The 23,119-nt window shown below is 34.0% G+C and overlaps 1 protein-coding gene across 1 annotated transcript in view; it reads right to left on the reverse strand.

Moving 5' to 3' along the window:
• Nucleotides 1-17,842: 17,842 nt before the first annotated feature.
• Nucleotides 17,843-23,119, reverse strand: part of LOC150103050 (uncharacterized) — a 320,792-nt gene continuing 315,515 nt past the window's right edge. Inside the window, exon 19 of the mRNA XM_090397384.1 lies at nucleotides 17,843-20,583. Within this exon, the coding sequence (XP_090253510.1) occupies nucleotides 20,473-20,583 (111 nt within the window). The 3' untranslated portion in view covers nucleotides 17,843-20,472. The remainder of the gene's footprint in view (nucleotides 20,584-23,119) is intronic.

Below are 23,119 nucleotides of genomic sequence, written 5' to 3' on the forward strand. Positions count from 1 at the left end.
ACCATTTGTAATATTAATACCGCATGTAAGGCGGTGATTTTCAACTCTTCAGAAGTTTTGGTGCGTGAGTTCCTTACTTCAAAATACAGATTTCTTTTCTCAATACATTTTCTTTCAAAATTAAAAAGAGTCAGTTATTTTTCCCAACAAATAAGTGTTGCTCATACCAATAGATTTATAGTTATGTAAAAATAACATAATTAAATTTTCCTTTATTTATTCTTGGCAAAAGTGAAATCCCAAAATAGAATCTGTTATTAAGTGAATGAACAAAGTGCCAGTAACTTATCTATTTTGACATTCGGTGCACTTCGCTATTATTATTATTATTATTATTATTATTATTATTATTATTATTATTATTATTATTATTCCACCCTCCATGGAGTCGACAGACTCATCGTGTGAGGTTCATTCAACTGACAACATATTTATAATATAAAATCTTAAAATCCTTAACACTCTTTGCATTAACAACACATTCTGGTAATACGTTCCATTCACTGACACTTCTCCATGTAAAAATCTACTCCTCACACCCTCTTCACCACACTTCTACATAACTTCCAGGGATGAACTCTCGTTCTCCTTCTCTCACCTTTTCTCCTTTTATAATTCCCTCTGGATTAATCTGATAAAACCCTCTCACTAGCTTAAATGTCTCTATCATATCACATCTCTTCCTCCTATCCACCAAACTCTGCTATCCACATTTCTTCAACTTCTCTCCAAAGTCAGCATTCCAAACTCCTGATATTGTCTTAGTCACTCGCCTCAGGACCCTCTCCAATGCCTCCACATCACATTGAAAACCAAGTGACCAGATCTGAGAAGAATAGTCCAAGTGTGGCCTGACCAGTGCCTTATACAGCGGCACAACCACTTCCTTATCTTTACGTGTTAGAGTACTTGTTATCATAGCAGCACATCGCAGTGCTTCTATGATAACAAGCAGCCTTTGCAACACTAGCAATATGCCCTCTAAACTCCAGTCTACTGTCAACCATCACTTCCAGACTCATAACTTACTTTAGTAACCAATTCCATTTATTTGCTTCTTTCCAGGCAAAATATCTACTGCTCACATTCTTAATACTACTTAATACAACTTAATACTATTACTTAATTTCTAGGAAGGGCTCCGAAGTCTCTTTACACAATCATATACTGAAAGAATTCCTCTGTATTGATCCTATAAACTATTTTAAGTAAGTTATGTGTCACTCATATTCACCTTTCCATCAATCACTTTCTGTAACTACAAATCTTCAATCTATCTTCATAGGAGCATTCCATAAGAGATCTGCCATCTTGATCACTCGCTTCTGGATCCTTTCCACTTCTTTCACATTTCCAAGAAATCCGTATATATCTATGGTGGGTATTTTAGATAGCACCTAACAAAACTTGAAAGAGAAAAAGTGTGTGTGTGTGAGAGAGAGAAGTATAATTTCCTTATCTCTATTTTTCAACCTTTTCAATAATCACATAATTTTATGAAATATTTTAGCCACGTATTCAGTATTTTGAAATTTAACTAATAGTCAGTATATACTTCTAAATCCTTTAGTCTCATTAATTTCATCAATCCATTTTCATCAGGAGAGGTACGCAGCAAGTAATCTTTTCATCCCAGAATCCATAACTCTGAATATCAAATTAACAGCCATTCTCCTTTGCCAATCATCCTGCAAGATGTTGAGATTTAGAACATCCTTATTAACTACTGCTTTATCTAGTTTTACAACATCGGCAAAGACATTCATATTTCCTCTAAGATAATTTCCTATGTCATTATTGTGCAAGTTAAACAGCAGTAGTCCAATTTCTGGTGGATAGAAATTAGTACTTCTAATTTCTATCCACCAGCTACGCTCTTATCCAGCACCAACTTCCTCTCCAAACCTATTTGTTCCAATTTGTGTAAGAAAGTTTAATGCGATAACTTGTCAAACGCCTTTGTAACTATTCTCCCTATTCAACTCAGTGACTGTCGGAATGTATTGTGATGCAAGGGCGTTCTACATAAGTTTAATCCGGTCTAAGTCTGGTGATCATGCTGATCACTGCAATCGTTGATTATCTTCAATTTTAAGATGTTCTCCACCACTTCAGCTCAATGTAAGGTGTCATACCTGGATTAAAACTTAAATTAGAGCTCTTAAGAGCCAGTGAAACCTCAGATCCAGCCCTGAAAGGTGACCAGATTTTTATAAAGAGAAGCCAAGACAAAACGTTTTTTTTTTTTTTAAGAGACAAACTGGGTCAAAACAGCGGTCTCGGATTGACCGCAGAAAATTGTTTTTCAAATATTTTGTTCATTATCATTTTATTTTCTTGAGAAAAAAATTATTTTTAAGTTATTCAATTTACTTTTTCATTTATAAGATGTATCATATATAGTGAAAATTTAAAAATTATTATCAATTATCATAACAACACTCACAACTGTGCCACTTAGAAGCCAACTGACCAACTACAAGAAATAAAAAGCAGAAAAAAATTAATGTTATAAACATTCTTTAAAATGTAGTTTGAAATATACGAACAAACAAATATTATTGTTATTATCATTATTAAGAGAGAGACCTCCAGGGAGTCAGCGACTCGTGCAAGGAGGCTATACTATTCGCATCAGCTGTCATACTTGTTCTTGAATTCATTCACACTACTTACACACACCGCATCCAACAGCAATCCGTTCTAATGAGAGAGAGGAAAAAAAAGTCTAGCCCTCACCTCCTTCTTGACATCATTCATTCTCAACTTCCAAGGATGCCCCTGTGTCCTTTCACCACACTCCATAAAATAAAAAATTCCATCTACTGAAATATGACCCCTACTGAAGTAGGGGTTTCTCCTGTTTGCTAGTGTCTGCAGATTGCAAATTCTCAATCTGTTTTTATAAGTCAACAATTTTCACCCTTCCACAATATTGATATCCTTTTTAACACTATCTCATGAATATATCAGAATCACCATGGAAACCAGGAGCCCTGTTTTTATTCATTTCTTCGTCACTAGGAATCGATCCACTAAGTCTATAACAACATCTGACTATGTATTTGATCTTATTAGACTCCACCTCATAACAGATGGCTTGGAACTCACTTCTATATGAAACAGTGTTACAACTACTTCAGTCATAGGTATAAACTCTAGCTGGATTCAAGTTATCTAGTATAATTAGCAGCACATCTCCTCCTTTCCTATCATGTCAATCCTTCCTAAAATATTGTACCCTTATCTATTATGTTTACAACATGAGGTCCCAGCGTATTGACCACGGAAACTCTTGTTTGGAGACTGCGTGACACAGTTCGACGACTTGCAGATCTCTGTTCTTATCTAGTGCCTTACGCAGATATCCTTGTACATGCTTGACAGGACTCAACCGGACGAACATACAAAATCGTTCTCTCCTCATAATCATTCTCATGATAATGCCAATTCCAATCATTAACATAGTTACATAGCATTGTTGCTCTTACACACAGATTCTCACCATTCCTCCAATCATAATTTAGTTACCCACACTCTGTGTTAGTTCTCATACCAATTATTAGTTTTTTAAGACTCCTACCATGACAAACGCATTCAAAGCTCACTCCCCACATCCAAAAATTCGCACACATTTCTCCACACAGCCTGCTCATCGAATCGTTTGCTATCATATGACGGGGATCTCGAAAGTTCTTATAAACACCTAGAACAAAATGACATTAAAGCAATTGATATAATTGGAAGAAAGCACATCCTAGTAGCAGAGTTATGAAAGTAACTCACGTTCTCATATCCTCGTATGTTCTTTCCTGTGGTTATATAAGTTGCTCTAATATCATTTTTTGTTCTAGATATTTATCAGGACTTTTCAGACACCTCCCCTTCGTAGACCTTCTTAATTAATTTCTATCACATCTAGGTAATAGACTTATGATTTTCACTTTATCACTCTTCACTCTCGCTTCTTCCAGCAACCTTTTCATATCCTGTCATAGTGAATTTATCGTTAGAATTACGATCACTTTTTTTTTTCTCTCCATTGCATTTTATTATATCTTTAATTTTTGCTCTGGGAAAACTTGAAGTTATAACACGGTCAACAATGGCATTTTGTGATAGAGTCGCCATACCAAATAACATCCTTATTTGTACAATCAGCTTTACTTAAAATTTTTGTTCTGCAAAACAGAAAATTTTACTTATTTTACAAATGGAAGACAGAAATTTTTTGAAAACAGAAAAGTTTGTTCTGCAAATATCCGTAACACTACGTGTTCGTTATCAGATTTTCTTTTCTTAAGAAACGAATTCTTTTATTAAGTCTTTATTAAATTTACTTTTTCTTATAGAAGCTATACCATACATGGTGAAAATTTAAAAATGATCATTTATCATAAAAAATTTACTCACAATAGTAAATTTTTTATGATAAATCTCAGAGGTACACTTCTGAGATTTATCAGTGTTAGAAGAAAAACTTAAAAGTGTGTTCAAAGAAAAAAATTCGAATCTAAGAATGAAAGGAGTAATTAAGGTAGTAGAAGACGCAGCTGAAGAAACAGTACCAGAAGAAGAGAAGATCAAGAATTGGATTAGATAAGAAACACTGAAGTTAGCACAATAGAAGAAAATGTTGAAGATAAGAAGGGATACATCAAAACAAACAGAGGAGCAATGTGGAAGAAAGTGTAATGAGGTGAAAAAAGTAGTCAGAATGGATAAGATGATATGGTTAAGAAGCACAATGAAATAATATAGAATAGCATTATGAAGACCATAAAACTAGGGAGGTGTACAAAATGAGAACCATTAATAGTAGGTGGCAACCAAAACAGACCACAATTAAAGATGAAAAAGGCAAAATATTGATGAATAAAGATAAAATTGTATAGTGGTGGACAAGATACTGTAGTGAGTTATATGAAAAAAAAACTAGATTTAGATAGCGTTCGGAAGCCGATTGAAGAATTAAACAGATATCACCACCAGGTAATGAGTATCAGTGGCGCACCAGATGGGGGCCCATGCCCCCAAAGAAAAAGAAAAAAAAAACACTAGAAAATTTTCCAAATCCCTACCCCCTAAAATTAAATCCTGAGTGCACTACTGATGAGTATGATATGGACATTTTAATAAGATTGCAAACATTACGTTTGCAGTCCTCTTAAAATGGAGAGGTAGAAAAACCAATAGGACAGCTAAAACACAACACATCCTGGTAATGATAACATCATTGAAGAAATGATTAAATAAGGTGCCGAAAGTATGGTTACAGAAATGCGCCAACTATGTAATATGGTATGGAAAGATTTGTGAAATCAATAAGTGACATTATACAAAAAAGGAAATAAGCTAGAATGTAAAAATTATAGAATGACAAGTCACTTTGGTAAGGTGATGATATTGACAAAAAGATTGAGAACACAATTGGAAGCACACCTTGCAGACGAGCAAGCAGGATTTACAAAAGATAGTAGAACTAACACCTCAACAAATTTTGACAATGCGGTTAATAGCAGAGAAAGCTAGGGAAAAAACAAAAACATATATACTTGCTTTGCTGATTTTCAGAAGGCATTTCACAGTAGACCAGAAAGTGACATTAGCAGTGCTAGAATCCTATGGAATTGTTAGAAAACTAATAGCTAGATTAAAAATAAAAGATGTTTATAAAAATGCAATTGTAGCAGTTAGAATAGGTGATGATTTGGGGAAATGGTTTAGAACAAGCAGAGTACTAAAAAAGGGGACCAAATATCACCAAGCATTTTCATTGCACATTTAAAAAGAGCAATGGATAAAATGAAGGAAGATGCAAAACGAATATCAGTACATGGGATGAGAATTAATAATCTGAGATTTGCAGATAACTGTTATTATTGAAGAAGACAAAAGATAACTTTCAAAAAATTAAACTTAAATGAGAAGGGGAGAGATTTATGCTTACACTTGTTATGAACTTGGAAAAAACAAAGACAATGGTATTTGGTGCGAAGAACATGAAAAAAAAGATCCAAGTGGATGGAACTGATATATAGAAAATGTAGAATGATTCACATATTTGAGAAGTAAAATGACATATGATTTGGACTGTAAAAAAATAAAATAAATAAAGATCAGTATTGCAAAGGGAAGAACAAATATGAAGGCCATGGATAACATCTGGAAAGGTAAAGTGATCAGCTTGCAAAAAAAACAAAAAAAAACTAAGTACTAGAAACATGCATTTTTAGCAGCGTACCGTATGGATCTGAAACATGGGTAATAAATAAGGAATCAAGAAAAAGAATTTTGGCATTTGAAAGAACTTGTTACAGGAAGATTCTAAGAATAGGATGGGTACAGAAAATCACAAATGAAGAGCTCTATAGGAAGAAACAACTAAAGGGGAATCTAATGCAGAAGATTATACAATGGAAGCTTCAATTATTTGGACACATCTGCAGAATGAGTGAGGACCAGAAGATAAAGACATTGATGTTTGGTATTATGGTGTAAACAGAAGAGGTAGACCATGCAGAGAATGGATAGATAATATAAACGACTGGTGTGGAATGGGTTAACAGAAACTGCGACACTGTCCACTGGACAAAGAAAGGAGGAAGAAGATAGTGAAGGAAGCTTCAGACACCAATGGGCAGTGAGCTCATGGTTCGTGATGATATCTTTACTCCCTCACTCTGTTACTTCCAGAAAAAAGAGTACAGTGAGATGATTTTTTTTATTGAAGAGCTGGATGGTGTAAGGAAACGTCATGTGGAAGGCTGTTCCAGAGGACAGCAGAAGCAGATGTAATAAGTTAGGACGAGGAGAAGCATATTTAATGTGTTTGCAGATGAACTGAAAAGGAATGGTGGGCTCAGAGGCCTGCTAAAACCAAAAAGGGTAAAATAGTGGCTGAAATCAGGTATGCAGGAATCATCTTTCAGCTGAATCACTCTCCTTTGCACAACATTAAGAACTTCAAGATGTTATTGTGACTGCTAGTATTTGCACCCCAAACATGTAAACAGTATCCAAGGATGGATGAATCTAAAAAATACTCGTTTCTTGCTTATATGAATTTTGATATTAGTACTGTGGATGAGCTAGAAAACAATCCATGTCTTTTGAGAAGGATTTCTAGAATAGCTAACACTTAGCCCACCCACAGTACAAATTTTGCAACTTTGATAGGTGGATCCATGTAAAAATAAAGTAATACTAAAATTCATACAAATGTTTTTATATTTACCCATCAGCTACTAACTAGTTAGATTTAAAGGAGCTCTGCCTACACCTTTTTGGGAAATAAACGGCATCAGAGGATGTTTTTAAAAAGGATGACTATATAACAGTAATCATAAATATTAATGAATGCAAAACAATGAGTTCAATAGAAATGCAGGCTTTCCATCAATTTTATCACCAAGTCATGATAATCATGACTTGGTAAATGCACACTTCGCAACATGCTATATTAAATATTTTTGATGCTTCGCAAACACTGTATATTGTTGGTCTTCTTTTAGTTACAATGTCATTTTCCTTGGACTTCCATTAAATGTTGATAAGTGGACAGGTCTTTTGACCCATTCCTGATATTTTAGTTGGTGTGGAACGAAAGTCGAGTCGGACGTAAGTCGATTCATTTAATCAACAGAGTTATAGGGGTTAGGACTTAACCATAATAAGTATACTGTCATTTTAATTTTTAAACCTTATTTTAAAACTGTACTTTGTGTTACTGCCACTATAAAACAGGAGAATAATCACCCAAATCTTACTTCACAATCACATCTTCATTACCCTCCGTAATAATTTTTTTCCAATTTTTGCAAGGAGTTTGTGGAAAAATTGGAAAAAAAATATTCCCATACATTTTCTCATTATACAGCACAAAACACTACTTGTATCTCATGAACCAACCTGAAGAAGAGTTGAATTCGTAGTCATAGTCGGGTTCTGCTTTCTCCTTCAACATGTTGAAGAGACTTAGTGCCTTAACGGTTATGGTCACAGTGCTAAGGGCTTTGTGCTTTTGGTTCAGGTCTTCTATCCATGATGCAAGTAGCTTTTTCATATCACTGATAGGACCTTGTCATTGCTTCGTCACTATCGTCGATTTAATGGAAGCAAATCCTTTCACAGCCTCCACGATTTTATCCATATTTTTCAAAATAGTCGTAACTGTAGAATGAGACCAGCCGAAGTCATGTGCGATCACACTGACGGGTTTACCAGCTTCTTAACTTGCAATTTCGTTTCAAGATCAATTGCTTGCCTTTTTCTGTGATTCTTCACTAGGTTTTTTAATTGTGATTGTAGGGATCATGTTGCACAAACACATCGCGAAATATTTAACGATAAACACACAAATATAACCCATTTCTCAAACGCAAAATCAACAGAGGAACTGTTGAAGACACGTGCTGACTGACGAGGGAGATTGCCACTGATAGCGCTGTTGCCCTTATGCATACTTTACCTTACGCTTGCTTGGGTCTTGTTCGAAAGTATATAGCCGAAAATGGTATTTATTCCCTTATGGGATCACGGACATATCTCTTCGAGATGACTATGTTGAATTCACTCTCACACCAACGTCCTTTCCCACAGGTTCACAAAACCATGCACTAGCCAGTCTTAACCTTTTCCCATTTCTTTAAACCATGTTTCCAGTCTTTGCATATAACATGATGTATCATCATGTTGATACTAAACTGCTTTATTTTTAGAATATAAGTAGCATAATATTAAAAATGACGACATTGGGAACTTGATGTTGTTTGCATTCAAGAATGTATATGCAGGGCTAATCTAAGGTTTTATGGTCATTTAAACAAATGGTAGAAGAAAAGTTGGCAAAACAGGTGTTTGATGGCAAGATGAAAAAAAGATAAACAGGACGATCATGGTCAAGATGCATTGATTCAGTCAGGAGTGCATTAGAAGAATGAAATGCTAAATATGACAATATTGCAATGCTAACAAGTAACAGAGTAATTCGGAGGAAAATTGTTGATAAGAGATTGATAACAATGTGAACTTAATCATGTAGTGCTGTCATAGTAACCTGAACACCCCTTGAGGGTACATATTATTAGGCAATTGATGAAGTAGTGTTTTTGGAAATGTTCAGAATAATTCTGCATTGTTAACACAATATTCTCCAGAATGTAAAATATAATACTCCACTGTCATTGCACCAGATGCAATTACACAATCTGGTAAATAGCATTTGACTGACAGCTGTGAACCACTTAATCTGATTTGCCACTTCATACTAAAGTTTTCCAATGATGTCCAATAACATACCATACAAGTTGAATTAAAGCATTTTAAATGGTTCTCAGATTATCTTACAAATTGGTTGGTTTACAACCTTGAATGAATTTCATTCATGTTGTGGCCTAAAAGTGAGATAATCTGTGAACCCTATTCTAAAGAACAGTATGTATTCCACAGCATTCTCCCATATCTGACTGCTGATTTTTTTTTTTTTTTCATGATCACATTTGAACTTTTCAAGGCATGTACGACTGACTCAAGATATTTCATTTATAATGCAACCACATGGGCTGATTTGATGACTAATAGGGCAGCCTAGGATAACCTTATTTGGAGTTTAAACATTATTTTGTGACACCTCCAATGAATCATCGAGGGAAGACATCTACTCTACAACTCTCCATCTCCACCAACTACTCCAAACCTCTACTATTATTATTATTTGACACCTCCAGGGAGTCCAAAGACTCGAGAGAGAGAGTGTGCCAACAGCATCGAACGATTGGGCCCCTTCCAACTACTAACCGCGCTCAAACTTACTTAACTGAGCCATTAGTAGCAGAGACTCTACCAATCTGGTATGTCAATCGTTATCATCTACATCAACGCCATCTACATTGTTTACCGCATACACAACTCATTTCGCATGCATCTCTTGTTGCTGCTGTATATTACAGTTTATCGATAGCAATGCAATATTCAAGAAAAATGGAGGTTTCCATAATTATTTTTTCAATGTGTACACTGCAAAATGTACACTTTGTTACAAACCTTATGGTTTTCTTTTTTACCATACAATGTTCAGAAAATACAATAGACTGTTACGAGTGAAAGGCATCCACCATACAAGTTTATGTCAAATCACAAGTACATATGATGAGTCTTTGATCCCAGATAAGTCTGACTCCATGAGGTCTTGGGGTAATAATATCTATAAGATTCAGCATTAATATTTGAAATATGCACTTTACTTAACCATTAGTTGATTTACTGTTGATTGCTGCCTGTTTCACTGCACATATCTGATGTACAGTGAAACAGTTTGCACATAAAATGAAAATACTTTGCATTCAAACTTTAAAAAGTATTTCTAAATGCCATGGTTCCAATAATCCCTAGTTTTTGTGTTCAGTGATGATGTGACTGAGCATATAAACAGTAACAGGAAGTAGTTTTGGTAACAGGAAGCAGTTACCAAAGAAGAATGTGATGCATTCAAATATCTTGACAAAACAAAGATATTATGATACCGCATGCAGACAAATGAAATGCCAAAGTAGTGTTAAACACTATAGGACCTAGAGACATGAGGATAGAAATAAATGACACCAATACTTAAAAATGTTAAACATATTTATTTTAGAATGTCCAACTCGGTTTAAGTTCACTACAACCTATGGCATTCCTAGATTATATGGTAGCACAAAAATCCACAAGCCAGTCATACAAATAAGATCAACTGTGGATGCAATCAACTTATCTCTTGAAATTTCTGCAGAACCACATTGCAAGAATGGTGTTTTTATAAATTTGAACCAATTCATAACATTAATTCAGAAAGATACATTATAACATGTTTTTGATGTGGCATAACTATTCATAAACATCATTGTAGATGATGACCTCAGTATATTGGCTGCAAACAGCATCTGTACTCCATGTTAGGAGTGACTGAATTCAAGTCAAGGAATGGTGGTTGACACTTGATGAAACCTAACCACTGAAACCAAATGAACTCACTCTAACCAACCTAAAGATATATGTTGGCTCAACTACCGCCTGGTCAAACAAGGGTCGCATGCACTATTAGGGAACCAAGATAGTGAAGACGAAAAATATGTTATTGGAACAAAACATCCTAGTAGACAGAAAAAACATAACAAGCATAGGAACATGGAATGTTAGAACTCTTTTTTACCATGAAGGAGCATTGGAAATACTACTGCATGAATTAGACAACTACAGATGGGAAGTGACTGGACTCTGTGAAACCAGATGGACTGGAAAAGGAGAATTTCACCATGGACAGTACAAAATTTTAACTTCAGGCAGGGAGGACAACAAACACCAAGAGGGAGTAGTTTATATTAAAATCAAAGGCTTAAAACTCTCTATTGTCTTACAATCCTATCTCACCTAAGATAATTAAAGCAAGATTTAAAACATCAATTGGATCACTGACTATTATTAGTATACTCACCAACTTCAACATCATCAGAAGATAGACTTTTTGCAAATCTATTTAGATTTGCAAAAAGCAGTACAGCAGACATCAAGTCAATACAGTATCTCCTAATTGTAATGGGGGACTTAAACACAAAAGTAGGCAAAGACTGGGATACCTGTCCAAGAGTAATCGGACAGTTTGGGTATGGAGAATCCAATGAACGTGGCGAAAGACTGCTAAACTTCTGCTCAAATAATAGACTAACAATAACCAACACTCTCTTTAAACAACCAAAACCCCAAAGAAAATGAACATGGATATCACCAGACAGACAAACCAAGAATACGATAGACTATATTATTGCACATCAAAGATGGAAATCAAGTATCCTAAATTGCAGATCCTTTGCTGCAGACTGTGGATGAGACCATAAGTTAGTATTAGCAAACCTAAGAATAAAATTAAAATCTGAAAGCACTTTTAAAATCAAAAGGAGACAATGTAAAAAAACTACAAGACAACAATATTCCAAGAAACTATCAACTAGAACTAGATAAAAACCTTAAGGAACTACCAAAACAGAATATAAACATCGAAAAACATTGGCAGAAAATACAATAGGTCACACAGAAAGTAAAAAGGATTGGATCTCAAATGATGTAAAAAGGTTAAGCGATCAAAGGAAAAGCATGAAATTAAAACAGAACTATAACAGAAAGGAATATAATAGATTACCCAGAGAAATTAGAAAACTAGTTAAAAGAAACAAGAATAACTGTTAGAAGAAAAATGCAAAATGGCAAAGAAGCTATCAAAAGAAAATAACCTCCATGGATTATATAAACAAATATTAACAACAAAAATGATAATGATCAAAAACAAAGAGGGGACAACTAACTGAAAGTAAAACAAGGAATGGCCAAATGGGAAGAATACTTTAGAAACTTATATAATATAAACAGCTCTCAGAATATTACTATTCCAGCCACTGAAACGGAAGAGGAAACAAATATCTTTACTAAAGAAATAATAGCACACAGTTAAGATAAACTTAAAACTAGTAAAGCATCTGGTATTGATCAAATACATGCAGAATTCTTAAAAACAGGAAAGGAACAATTTTTGGAACGATTAAAAACATTATTTGAAAGCATCTACAAAAATGAAGCAATACCTACTAATTGGAGAAAATCAGCTATAACTCCTATATACAAAAAAGGAGATAAAACAGAATGCAATAATTACAGAGGCATTAGCCTCCTTAGTATTTCCAAGTAAGGTTTTTACGAAAGTACTCCAAAAACAAATTAAGCCATATATAGAACTAGCATTAGGAGAAGAACAAGCAGGGTTCAGACCAGGACGAAGCACAAATGATCAATTATTCACCTTAAGATAGCTAACAGAAAAGACACTAGAGTACAAAACTTGCTATATAAATTTCATAGACTTTCGTCAGGCATTTGATTCAATCCACAGAAGAGAACTATAGAAAACTATGAAAGAATTTGAAATTCCTAACAAAATCATAAGAATATATAAAGAATCTATATGAGAAATCTGAAAGTACAGCACAAGTGGAGGACATCTTAACCAACTGGTTCCACACAGAGAGTGGATGAGACAGGAATGCAATCTGTCACCAGACCTGTTCAATCTTACACTGGAAGAAGCAACCGGTAAGGCCTTAAACAAAAGACTTCAGAATCAAAATATATGAGAAAACTATAACAAATTTAAAATTTGCATTACACAGAAGATCTACAAAGAATTTCTGATAAAATAAGGGAAGAATGTATAAAATTTGAATTAAACATAAATATAGACAAAACAAAAAGTATGCAAATAGGAAAAAGAAACACCAATCTGAAAATTGAAATTGATAGTAAGAATCTAGAGCAGGTAGAAAACTTCACCTACCTCAGAGAAGTAATTGAGTACAATGGTGAAATTACAAAAGATATAAACAGATGAATCAGTCAAGCATCCCAAACTTTTGGACGACTTAATAAAATATGGAAGTCAAGAGACATCAAGCAAGTAACAAAAGTAAGAATCTATGAGACAATGGTCCTCCCAATACTCTATGGAAACGAATGCTAGAATCTCAAAAAGGCTGAAGATAAAAAATTATTAACTACTGAAATGGGTTGGCTAAGAAGATTACTTGGAGTATCTATGCCAGGCAGACTAAGAAACGAAGACATAAGGAAACGACTAAAACAAGAAATAACAATAATAGACAAAATTCAAGAAAGAAGACTGCGATGGTTTGGCCATGCAACCAGAATGGAAACAGAAAGATTACCAACTAAAGCCCTAAAATACAACGATGGAAAGTAAAAGATCCAAAGGGTGGCCCAGAATTAGATGGATAAACAAAATAAAAGAGGACCTGAAAACAAAATCACAACAACCGACACCAAACTAGACAGAACATCGCTAGTGTATACAGAGGGAATATGGATATTCCTAATTAACAACCAGAAGCAATATACAAGTAAACCAGTATAATGGCAATTAGCTTCCTGATTTCCTTCCTGGGATCTTTTGAAAAAAAAAAAAAAAAGACTATCAAATAAGCATTCTACAATCAAAAATATTGGCTCTGATACATTAACATCTTCTAGTCTGGGTGCATACAGTGGATAATTCAAAATTCAGTATTCAAAGATCCAGTTTACTTGTAAAGCTAAAGAAGAAAAACAATGACCATTTAGTCATTTATTACTTCCAAGAATCCCTAAAGATTGACTTTTATACATACAAATAGATATTTACACACCCTGCCTTACTATAGATCCAAAAAACTTACAAATAATCATAGCATATAAAAACACTTTTAAGACAAATAATTCAATAAGAAATTGATTTTAAAAGGCTTGTTATATGAAAATGGGTATACAATAAAAAAAAAAAATGCAATTTTATTGGTCAGAGAATCCTGTTCCAAGGAAGTAATGTCAGATCCTACAAAACTGTAGAACTTTTAGGCCTCATAGCATTTCTGGTCAAATATCACCTACAGGGTGTTCGGGATAAATTTGACATATTTATAATTAATTATATTTTTCCGTAAGTTACATGTATTAACACACACTTCTCTTCATTTAAAAGTTTGGACCCTTCTTCATTCATATACAAGATGTCAGAAAGGATGGATAGCTGGAACCCACCTGAATCATGGAAGAGAATAACTTGTATCATGATGATTCGTGCCCGCCATCAAAATAAGGATATTACGACTGCTGCCCAATGCTCCCTGAATACAGTAAAAACAATCAGGCATGAACTAGAGACTTGCAATGGTGACTACGAGGATGTAGCAAGAAGAAAGATCCCTAGCAGACGATCTGATTGCGTTCGTACAGCAGAATTCCTCGCAAATCTGCAGGAACAGGTGTTGAAGAACCCTGGCATTGGAATTTGGGCTTTGTTCGTGGAGTTGCTAACTGTAGTCAAGCCCTGGATAACAAGGGTAGCCAATGGTAGGCCGTATGTATGGCAGCAGGATTCGGCTCCTTGCCACACCTCTGGGAAAAGTCAAAAATGGTTGTCTGAAAATTTCTACGACTTCACCAGTCCAAATGTTTGGCCTCCAAACTCCCCAGACCTTAACCCCATGGATTATTTTGTATGGGGCGCAGTTGAAAAAGACACCAATCGCACTTCCAGTAATACAAAAGCCCAGTTAATGGATAAAATTAAAACAGTTTTTGCGGCCCTTCCCAGGGAGACTGTAGCATCAGCTTGTTCGAGGTTCCGAAGCAGAATTGAAGCTGTGATCGATGCTAATGGTAGTTATTTTGAGTAAATCTTGTTGATAGTATTGTAATTAACTCTGCCTGTAATGTTTTTTTGTCAATTCATTAAATTTAATAGATACAAAGAAGATTTTCTTTTTCCTTACGAAACTGTCAAATTTATCCCGAACACCCTGTACTTAAGCTTCTTTTCCAAATTTTTGATGGTTTTTCTATATATATAGTACTGATATGTATTCCTGACTGCATTCCTCTCGAATGTTTTCTACTGCCATGCTGTCACTGTTTATTTCATATGACTTATTGTAGCAAACACCATTTAAGAAGTTCACTCATTATAACACACTATCAAAAAGTATTACCCAAAATCCCATAGGCACAACGATATCTAAAGTAAAATCTAGTCATCAAGCTAAGCACTTCTGTATGTGCTAAAAATCAGACATTTATTAAAGTGCAGTGATATGCTCTGTACTTATGTCAAACAATGAGCTGATATATTCAACTGTATCCAGTGATCACAGAAACAACAAAAAATGCAGTATAAGATAGAGTCTTGCAACCTTAGTGATTATCATTTGTTATTCATACAATGCATAAATGCATTGTATGGATGACAAATTTAATATAAAACATATTAAAGCTAGTGCTTCAGGTGTATAGACAGTTAGTTAGCAACCTTTTGCATATTATTGACTGAATGACTTGACATTGAATATATATATATATAAATTTTACCATTTTAATTTTTATTCATATTTCTTTTGAGAATGATCTGAAATAATTTTGGGAGGGTCCAGTCAATTCCAATCAACTTCTTGGGATATACATGGGTGGGCTGAAAAGTTCTCAGCCTAACAATGAAAAAATGAATTTATAATTTCGAAATTCTTTTTATTTTTGAACATAATCTCCCTTAAGACTAATACATTTATTCCAGCGATGGTCCAGTGCCATTATACCATCCCTGTAGTGGCTCTCAGTAAGATCTGCAAAATACCCCTGTACAACTGCAATCACCCCTTGATTTGAAGAAAAATGCTGACCAGTGAGGAAGAGTTTTAGTTTTGGGAAGAGATAGAAGTCGGAGGAAGCCAAATACGGGGGATGTTCCAACAATTCATAGTGCAGATCCCTTAATTTTCCCATTGCCAAAACACCTTTGTGGGCAGGTGCATTGTCCTGATGAAAGATGATTTTTTTCTTCTGCAAACCAGGTCTTTTCTCACAAATTTTTTCATCAAGTCTGGTTAAAAGATTGGAATATTCCCCACTTATTGTTTTATCCTTTTCAAGATAATTAATAAACAAAATGCCTTTAGCATCCCAAAACACTGATTCCATGACCCTTTTCTACTGATGGAACCGACTTTGTCTTCTTTGGCATTGAATAACCAGCTTTTGTCACTGTTTTGACTGCTGTTTGGATTCTGGTGTATAATGGTGAATCCAAGTCTCATCCATAGTAATAAACCGATGCACTAAATCAGTTTTATTCTTGTTAAAATCCTCCAAGCCTGATCAGAGATTTTCATGAGACTGCGTTTTTGATCTGATGTGAGCAAGCACGGCACCCATCTTGCACAAAACTTTTCCATTTGCAATTCTTCATGCAAAATATATCCTACGTTCTTTTGAAATGCCCATAGTCTCAGCAATTTCACGCACTTTGACTTGCCGGTCATCCAATACCATATCATGCACTTGATTAATGATTTCTGGTGTTGTTACACTTTTTGGACGTCTTTCACATGGATCATCTTAAAGGCTGGTACAGCCACATTTAAACTCGGCAGCCCATTTCTTAGTTGTCAAAAATGAAGGAGAAGAGTGCCCATCAACTTTTATGAACTTCGAATGAATTTCTTTTGGCATTAAACTTTCATTTACAAAGAATTTTATAACTGCATGATACTCAATTTTATCCATTTCAAGGGATACAGACAACACTTTTGCTTCAGACAGCTGTATAAAACAAACTACTTGATAGAATGACTTGCAATTTCACATGGACATGGATGCTTATGACAGATGTACCAACTTAGAAAAAAAAAATCTTGCCGATAGTGTTTCCATCTATGGTCGAGAACTTTTCAGACCACCCTCATACAGCGTGTAAATAACAACCTAAAGGCACTCTTAGTCATATTGCAATCTTAGGTAGAAAAACAGTTGACTAACTATAGTGAACACCATTACAACAAACCAGAAAGTCCTGGCCAAAGTCACCACATTTACAATACTATGCTAAAAGAAATTCACTATAGCAAACTATCCATTATAACAAACTCTTCCAAGTATGTGCTAGGAGTTGTAGTGAGAGTTGAATATACCTGAAAAAGTCTCAAATTTTGTATACTAAAATGCTTAAATTAATACTTATTATTATTATGTGACACCTCCAGGGAGTCCAGACTCATCAGGGAGAGTGTGCCAACAGCATCAAACCCCTTCCAACTACTAACCACGCTCAAACTTGCTTAACTTTTGCATCAGCCATTAGTAGCAAAGGCTCTACCAATTGTCCAACATTTGCTGGCATGTAATGAAAATGATGATATGTGAATTCAGTTAATATATATTACAGTTTTTAATTAAGTTTTGATTATGAATTTCAAATATCTTGGAACGTTAGCTTTGAAGAGCAATATTTTATTACATTCATTCAGAATAAACAAAAAAGGAAGTGCTACTACATAAGAATACAATATGCCGAAGCATTTTTAATGTACAAAATTTTTAAAAAAGAGTTATTTCTAGTGGGGATTTATCACAAAGGTTTATAAAAATAACTTTCCATAAATTCAAACCCCAATAAAAGCTCTTCAAAAGACTAGTGCTGAATAATGGAAGATAACATTTAAGAATATAAATGTAACTGACAAATAAATCACATGTGGTACAGAAACGATGCTGTGTATCATGAATATATCATATTTACAGTTACTTACAATAAAGTATATTATATATAACCTACACACACACACACACACACACACACACACACACACACACACACACACACACACACACACACACACACAAAATATTACAAAACCTCTGTGTAGTATACCAGCCCTTGTTCAAAAGATAAATATCCAAGAACAGATCCCAATTCTTATTAACTATTTCTGTGGAAAAAGATAATAAAAAAATACCAGACTGTCAACTCATAGTATATCTTTCTAGTAAAGTGAAGTAATGACACATAAAAAGGACTATAACTGTTGATAATTTGATATGACATAAGAAAAATTAGTAACATACCTGCACATTTTAATTGAGCTATAACAATCAGTTGGATGTACAAATAGAGAAACAAAATACCAGAATATGTTAATGTAACATAACATAACATAATACATGTTATCTCTTTCATGCCAGTTTACATTTAGTTGCAGTAAATAAGTTAGTTCAGTACATGGAGATGACAGGATTCCTGCATTTGGTTGAAAACTTTTTCAGGAAAGCATAATAAAAAATTAATGAAGTATAAATATCAGGTGCTTATTTTTAGTTTATATCATAAACCAGAAAAAGTAGAATGGCTTTCAATCATCAACAAAAACTGAGCGTTTAAGTATTGTAAGAAAAGTAGATGACTCAGGGATGAAAGAGAGGTTAGATAATAATAACCTATGTGTATGTGGCGTGCGTACATATGTACATGCACGTGCAGAAGATAAAAATATAGTAGAGATTGAGTTAGTTGAACCCATATGTGAGACAGAGGAGAACAAACTCATATACATTTCATTGGGCAGAGAGAGAGATAATTAATCAGTATATGACTTACCTAATGAGTGTTTTCTTATTAGCACTGAGTTAGTAGGTTCTGGGCCATGATTGATTAGTTAGTTTTCTTCTGAGTACTCTGTTTCCCATCCATTTACTAAACTTAGTGTTACTAAACTCAGCAGAGAATTTCAACTAAGTATAGAGTAGGAAGTAGGTAAATCATGCAACTATGTCTGAGATTGTATCACGAAATTTAAAGACATTATACAGTCTCAAGTGCTATTCAACTCATTTAACACAAAAAGAAATATTATTTCACTTAGTTTGCAATGAGTGCAATATAAATGCTGCATTTCTCTTTGCTGTCCTCATTCCTTCTTAAAAGAGTGGAACTGGAGTCTGGTGCACGTGAGCACTTTTTACCAAGAAACAATATTATATAGCTCAGAAATAATGAAATCTATACATATTTGTTAACCTGCTGTTGACTTAAATTATTATTTTAGTTCAACACAAGTAATATTCATAATTCTTGACACTTCTGAAAATATTGCTGAATAAGTGCAGTATATCCACATAAAGAAGTTTTCAGAGTGATATTTGGCCAAGAAGTCTATAATGAAAGAATGAAAATTAAGGGGTAAAGAATAAGGGTTGTATTGTAACCTTCAGAATGTGGTCTTAGAAAGTAGTGTTAAAATCATATTGTAATAAAACTCTTCCTTATACAGTATCTACAATCCTGAATGCCACAGAGAACCTGAGACAAGACAGTTATATAACGAGTTATAATATTCTTCTTTTATATTCATCCATATTTTCTATTTTGATTTAAAAACATGAGTAATTACAATGAAAAACCATATACTATATAAAAATAAATAAAACATTCAATATACTGTACAATAATGGCATCTGAAATCTTAAGAAATACTATACAAATGAAATCTACACATAAATATTTAAAATTTAGAATATTAAGTAAAAACGATTCTTGTGCTCTAGAGTTAGACTGTGAAACTCAAAGGAACTTATAAAACATTTTACAAAATATCCTAATACTTCTTTACATTCATTTTTATTCATTTTTAATCAAGTAAAAACTCAAATTTATTATTATTATTATTTTTTTTTTTTGTAAATCTGAAAGTTGAAGTCCATTATAAGTTTAAGTCAATTTTATATATGAACTAATAATTCACTGTATTCAATTTATTGGAAAAAATGAAAGAAAATGCAATTTTATTTCATTTCCTTGAGCCAATGTTGAACATCAACCTAACATGAGAACTTTTTATTAAGCACAGTTTGTTGTTCTTTCACTTAAATAATAATTAACATAAAGCAACTTCTCCAAGTGATGAAAATCATACTGAATAGAATAATGGCACTTGAGGTAGGTAGGTAGACCAATTAGTAATAGTTCAGTATTTCATTTACATACATGATCATATTGTCTTTATTATTATTATTATTATTATTTTTTTTTTTTTTTTATCACAGCTGCTTTGATCCTTTCACTCTAGGGCATCAGTGGTGCTCGCCATGCACTCTAAACCTATACAAACAAGTGTAATCCATATTACCATGGTTGCTATGAATTCTAAGCTCTATAATGGAGAAAATATCAGGATTTTCTTCCTAAAATTAAAAATAAACACTATATGAAAATGACTAAATTTAAGTATACCGTTTTATAAAAATGACAATATAACAAATATATAGAATTTATTTAATTATATCAATACAACCAAATACAGAGAATGCTAGCAAGTGCTGATGGATAATAACTGCAATATTCACATTCTATTTACTGTTATCTCCATCTCAATACTTTGTTGGACAGTGTTTTTTGTGTGTGTGTGAGAGAGAGAGAGATCTAAACTGATTTCCCTATTAGGATGGTCTATCACTTGTAAGGAGGGAAAATATGGCTGAAAAAAAAAAAAAAATCTAAGTTACTTAAAAAAATTCCCTTTCAAAAGACATATTTCGGTGACTACACCACATTTTTTATTATTCAGTTATACAACATACTGAAATAATAGTTCCCGACAAGTTTCGTAAATCATAGGATTTACATCTTCAGGGATAAATAGTATAACTTAAACAAGAGAAATTAATAAATACAAAACATAATCGTCTGGGCTATAATAGCCAGATAAATGATAAATTAATAAAAATAAATCATAATCATCTGGCTATAATAGCCAGACGGTTATGATTTGTATTTATTAATTTCCCTTGTTTAAACTCTAAATTATACTATTTACCCCTGAAGATGTAAATCCTATGATTTACGAAACTTGTCGGGAACTATTATTTCAGTATATTGTATAACTGAATAATAAAAAATATGGTGTAATCACCGAAATATGTCTTTTGAACCAATTAGCCATAGAAGTCTATGCCTGCAAAATTCCCTTTATCACACTGATAATCTTGACCATTAAAAAATCAAAAAAAATCATTCCATCTGCCATGAAGGTATATATCTCAGTAAATACAGAACTCATATTTTCCCTCTTTTAACCAGAAGCTATTCTTTTTGTATATACAGGGGTTCCCCCGGGTTATGGACGACATGACTTACAGCATTCCATACTACTTACGAATGAACTCTCAAGGCTCTCCATAAGGATAATTAATTAAATAATAAAATTAATAAATCAGGAACTAGTTTTTCTTCCACATATATAAACAAACCTGCATGGCATAAGCGGTTTGTTGGTGCAGCATCTTTACGCTAGCAGCTGGTCTCATTGTTTAAACCAGGGGTCTTCAATGCATGGCCTGCGGGCCATTTTGAAAAAATAACTACTTAACATTAAAACGCAATTAAATAAAAAATAACTTCAATGAAGCCCGCGGGCCACTAAGCTATACTGTGGTATTTAGAATGGTAAGATGCTTTCTAGATTCACAAGGAACGCTGTGCATTTGATACTTTACACAAAATCCTATAAAAATAAATATTAAATAGATATGCTACTTCAGCCATCTACCAGCGCCAAGCGGTACTTAATTTAATAAGCTAGTACTAATGTCGCAGGTAAATAGCTGAAGCAGTAGTTCGTTCAAGTGCGCTGTCTAGTGCCTTCCAGATACATCTCGAAGGTTCTCAATACTTCGTTATTTTCATATAAATACAAAAGGATCTCATCCACAATCAATCGGTCGTGAACAGTGTGATATTCGTGTATAAGAGCATGCAGGTTCGTCCTGTCAGTCATAGCCTATTGTGGTTTTATATTACTATACTTTTTCATTACTTTCATCACTATGGCGTCTACGAGTAAAAAGCATAAATCAAGTGATTCTTGTAGGGATTTTAATGAAAAGTGGACCAATTTGTCATTTTTTGTGCCGATCGATGATAAGCCAATGTGTTTAATTTGTTATGAGTCAGTGTCAGTAACAAAAGAATACAATATAAAATGACACTATGAGACAAAGCATGGAACCAATTTCAATCACCTTCAAGGACAGCTTCATGCGGACAAAGTGAACCGTCTCCAAATTGATTTAAAATGCTGGTAGGGTACGTTTAAAAGGCAGAGGAAAGAGAGCGAAGTGTGTGTCAAAGTAAATTATGTAAGCTGAAAAAATTGCTAAAAAATCAAAAGCCTTCTTGGACAGCGAGTTTGTGAAAGAGTGTCTCATCACTGCTGGGGATATTCTGTGCCCAAACAATAAGGAAGTGTTTAAAAAACCGAGTTTGTCTGGGGTAACTGTAGCACAAAGTGTCAAAGAACTTGCCAATGACATCGAAGAAACTTTAAAAAAACGGTCCTCCGAATTTATGCCATATTCACTTGCTTTCGAGAGCACAGATGTGAAGGTTACAGCACAACTGGCTATCTTTGTCCGTGGCATTGATCAACAATTCAATGTGACAGAAGAACTGCTAGTGCTCATACCTATGAAGGGAACGATGAAAGGCACTGATATTCTTGAAGCCGCCAAGAAAACGCTCCAATTTTGACCTCAGCTTAACCAACCTCGAGGGTGTGGTAACTGATGGTGCCCCTGCTATGGTAGGAAAGAATGAAGGGTTTGTTGTGCTGCTATGGAAAGAACAGGAACTAGAAGGTAAAGATTTTGTCCATTACCACTGTTTAATTCACCAGGAGAATTTGTGCACAAAAACTATTGGATTTGAGAATGTCATGAAAGT

The sequence above is a fragment of the Typopeltis vanoorti genome, chromosome 9 (assembly GCF_054136105.1).
Source record: "Typopeltis vanoorti isolate ZY-2024b chromosome 9, IOZ_Tvanoo_1.0, whole genome shotgun sequence".
Taxonomy (NCBI): domain Eukaryota; kingdom Metazoa; phylum Arthropoda; class Arachnida; order Uropygi; family Thelyphonidae; genus Typopeltis; species Typopeltis vanoorti.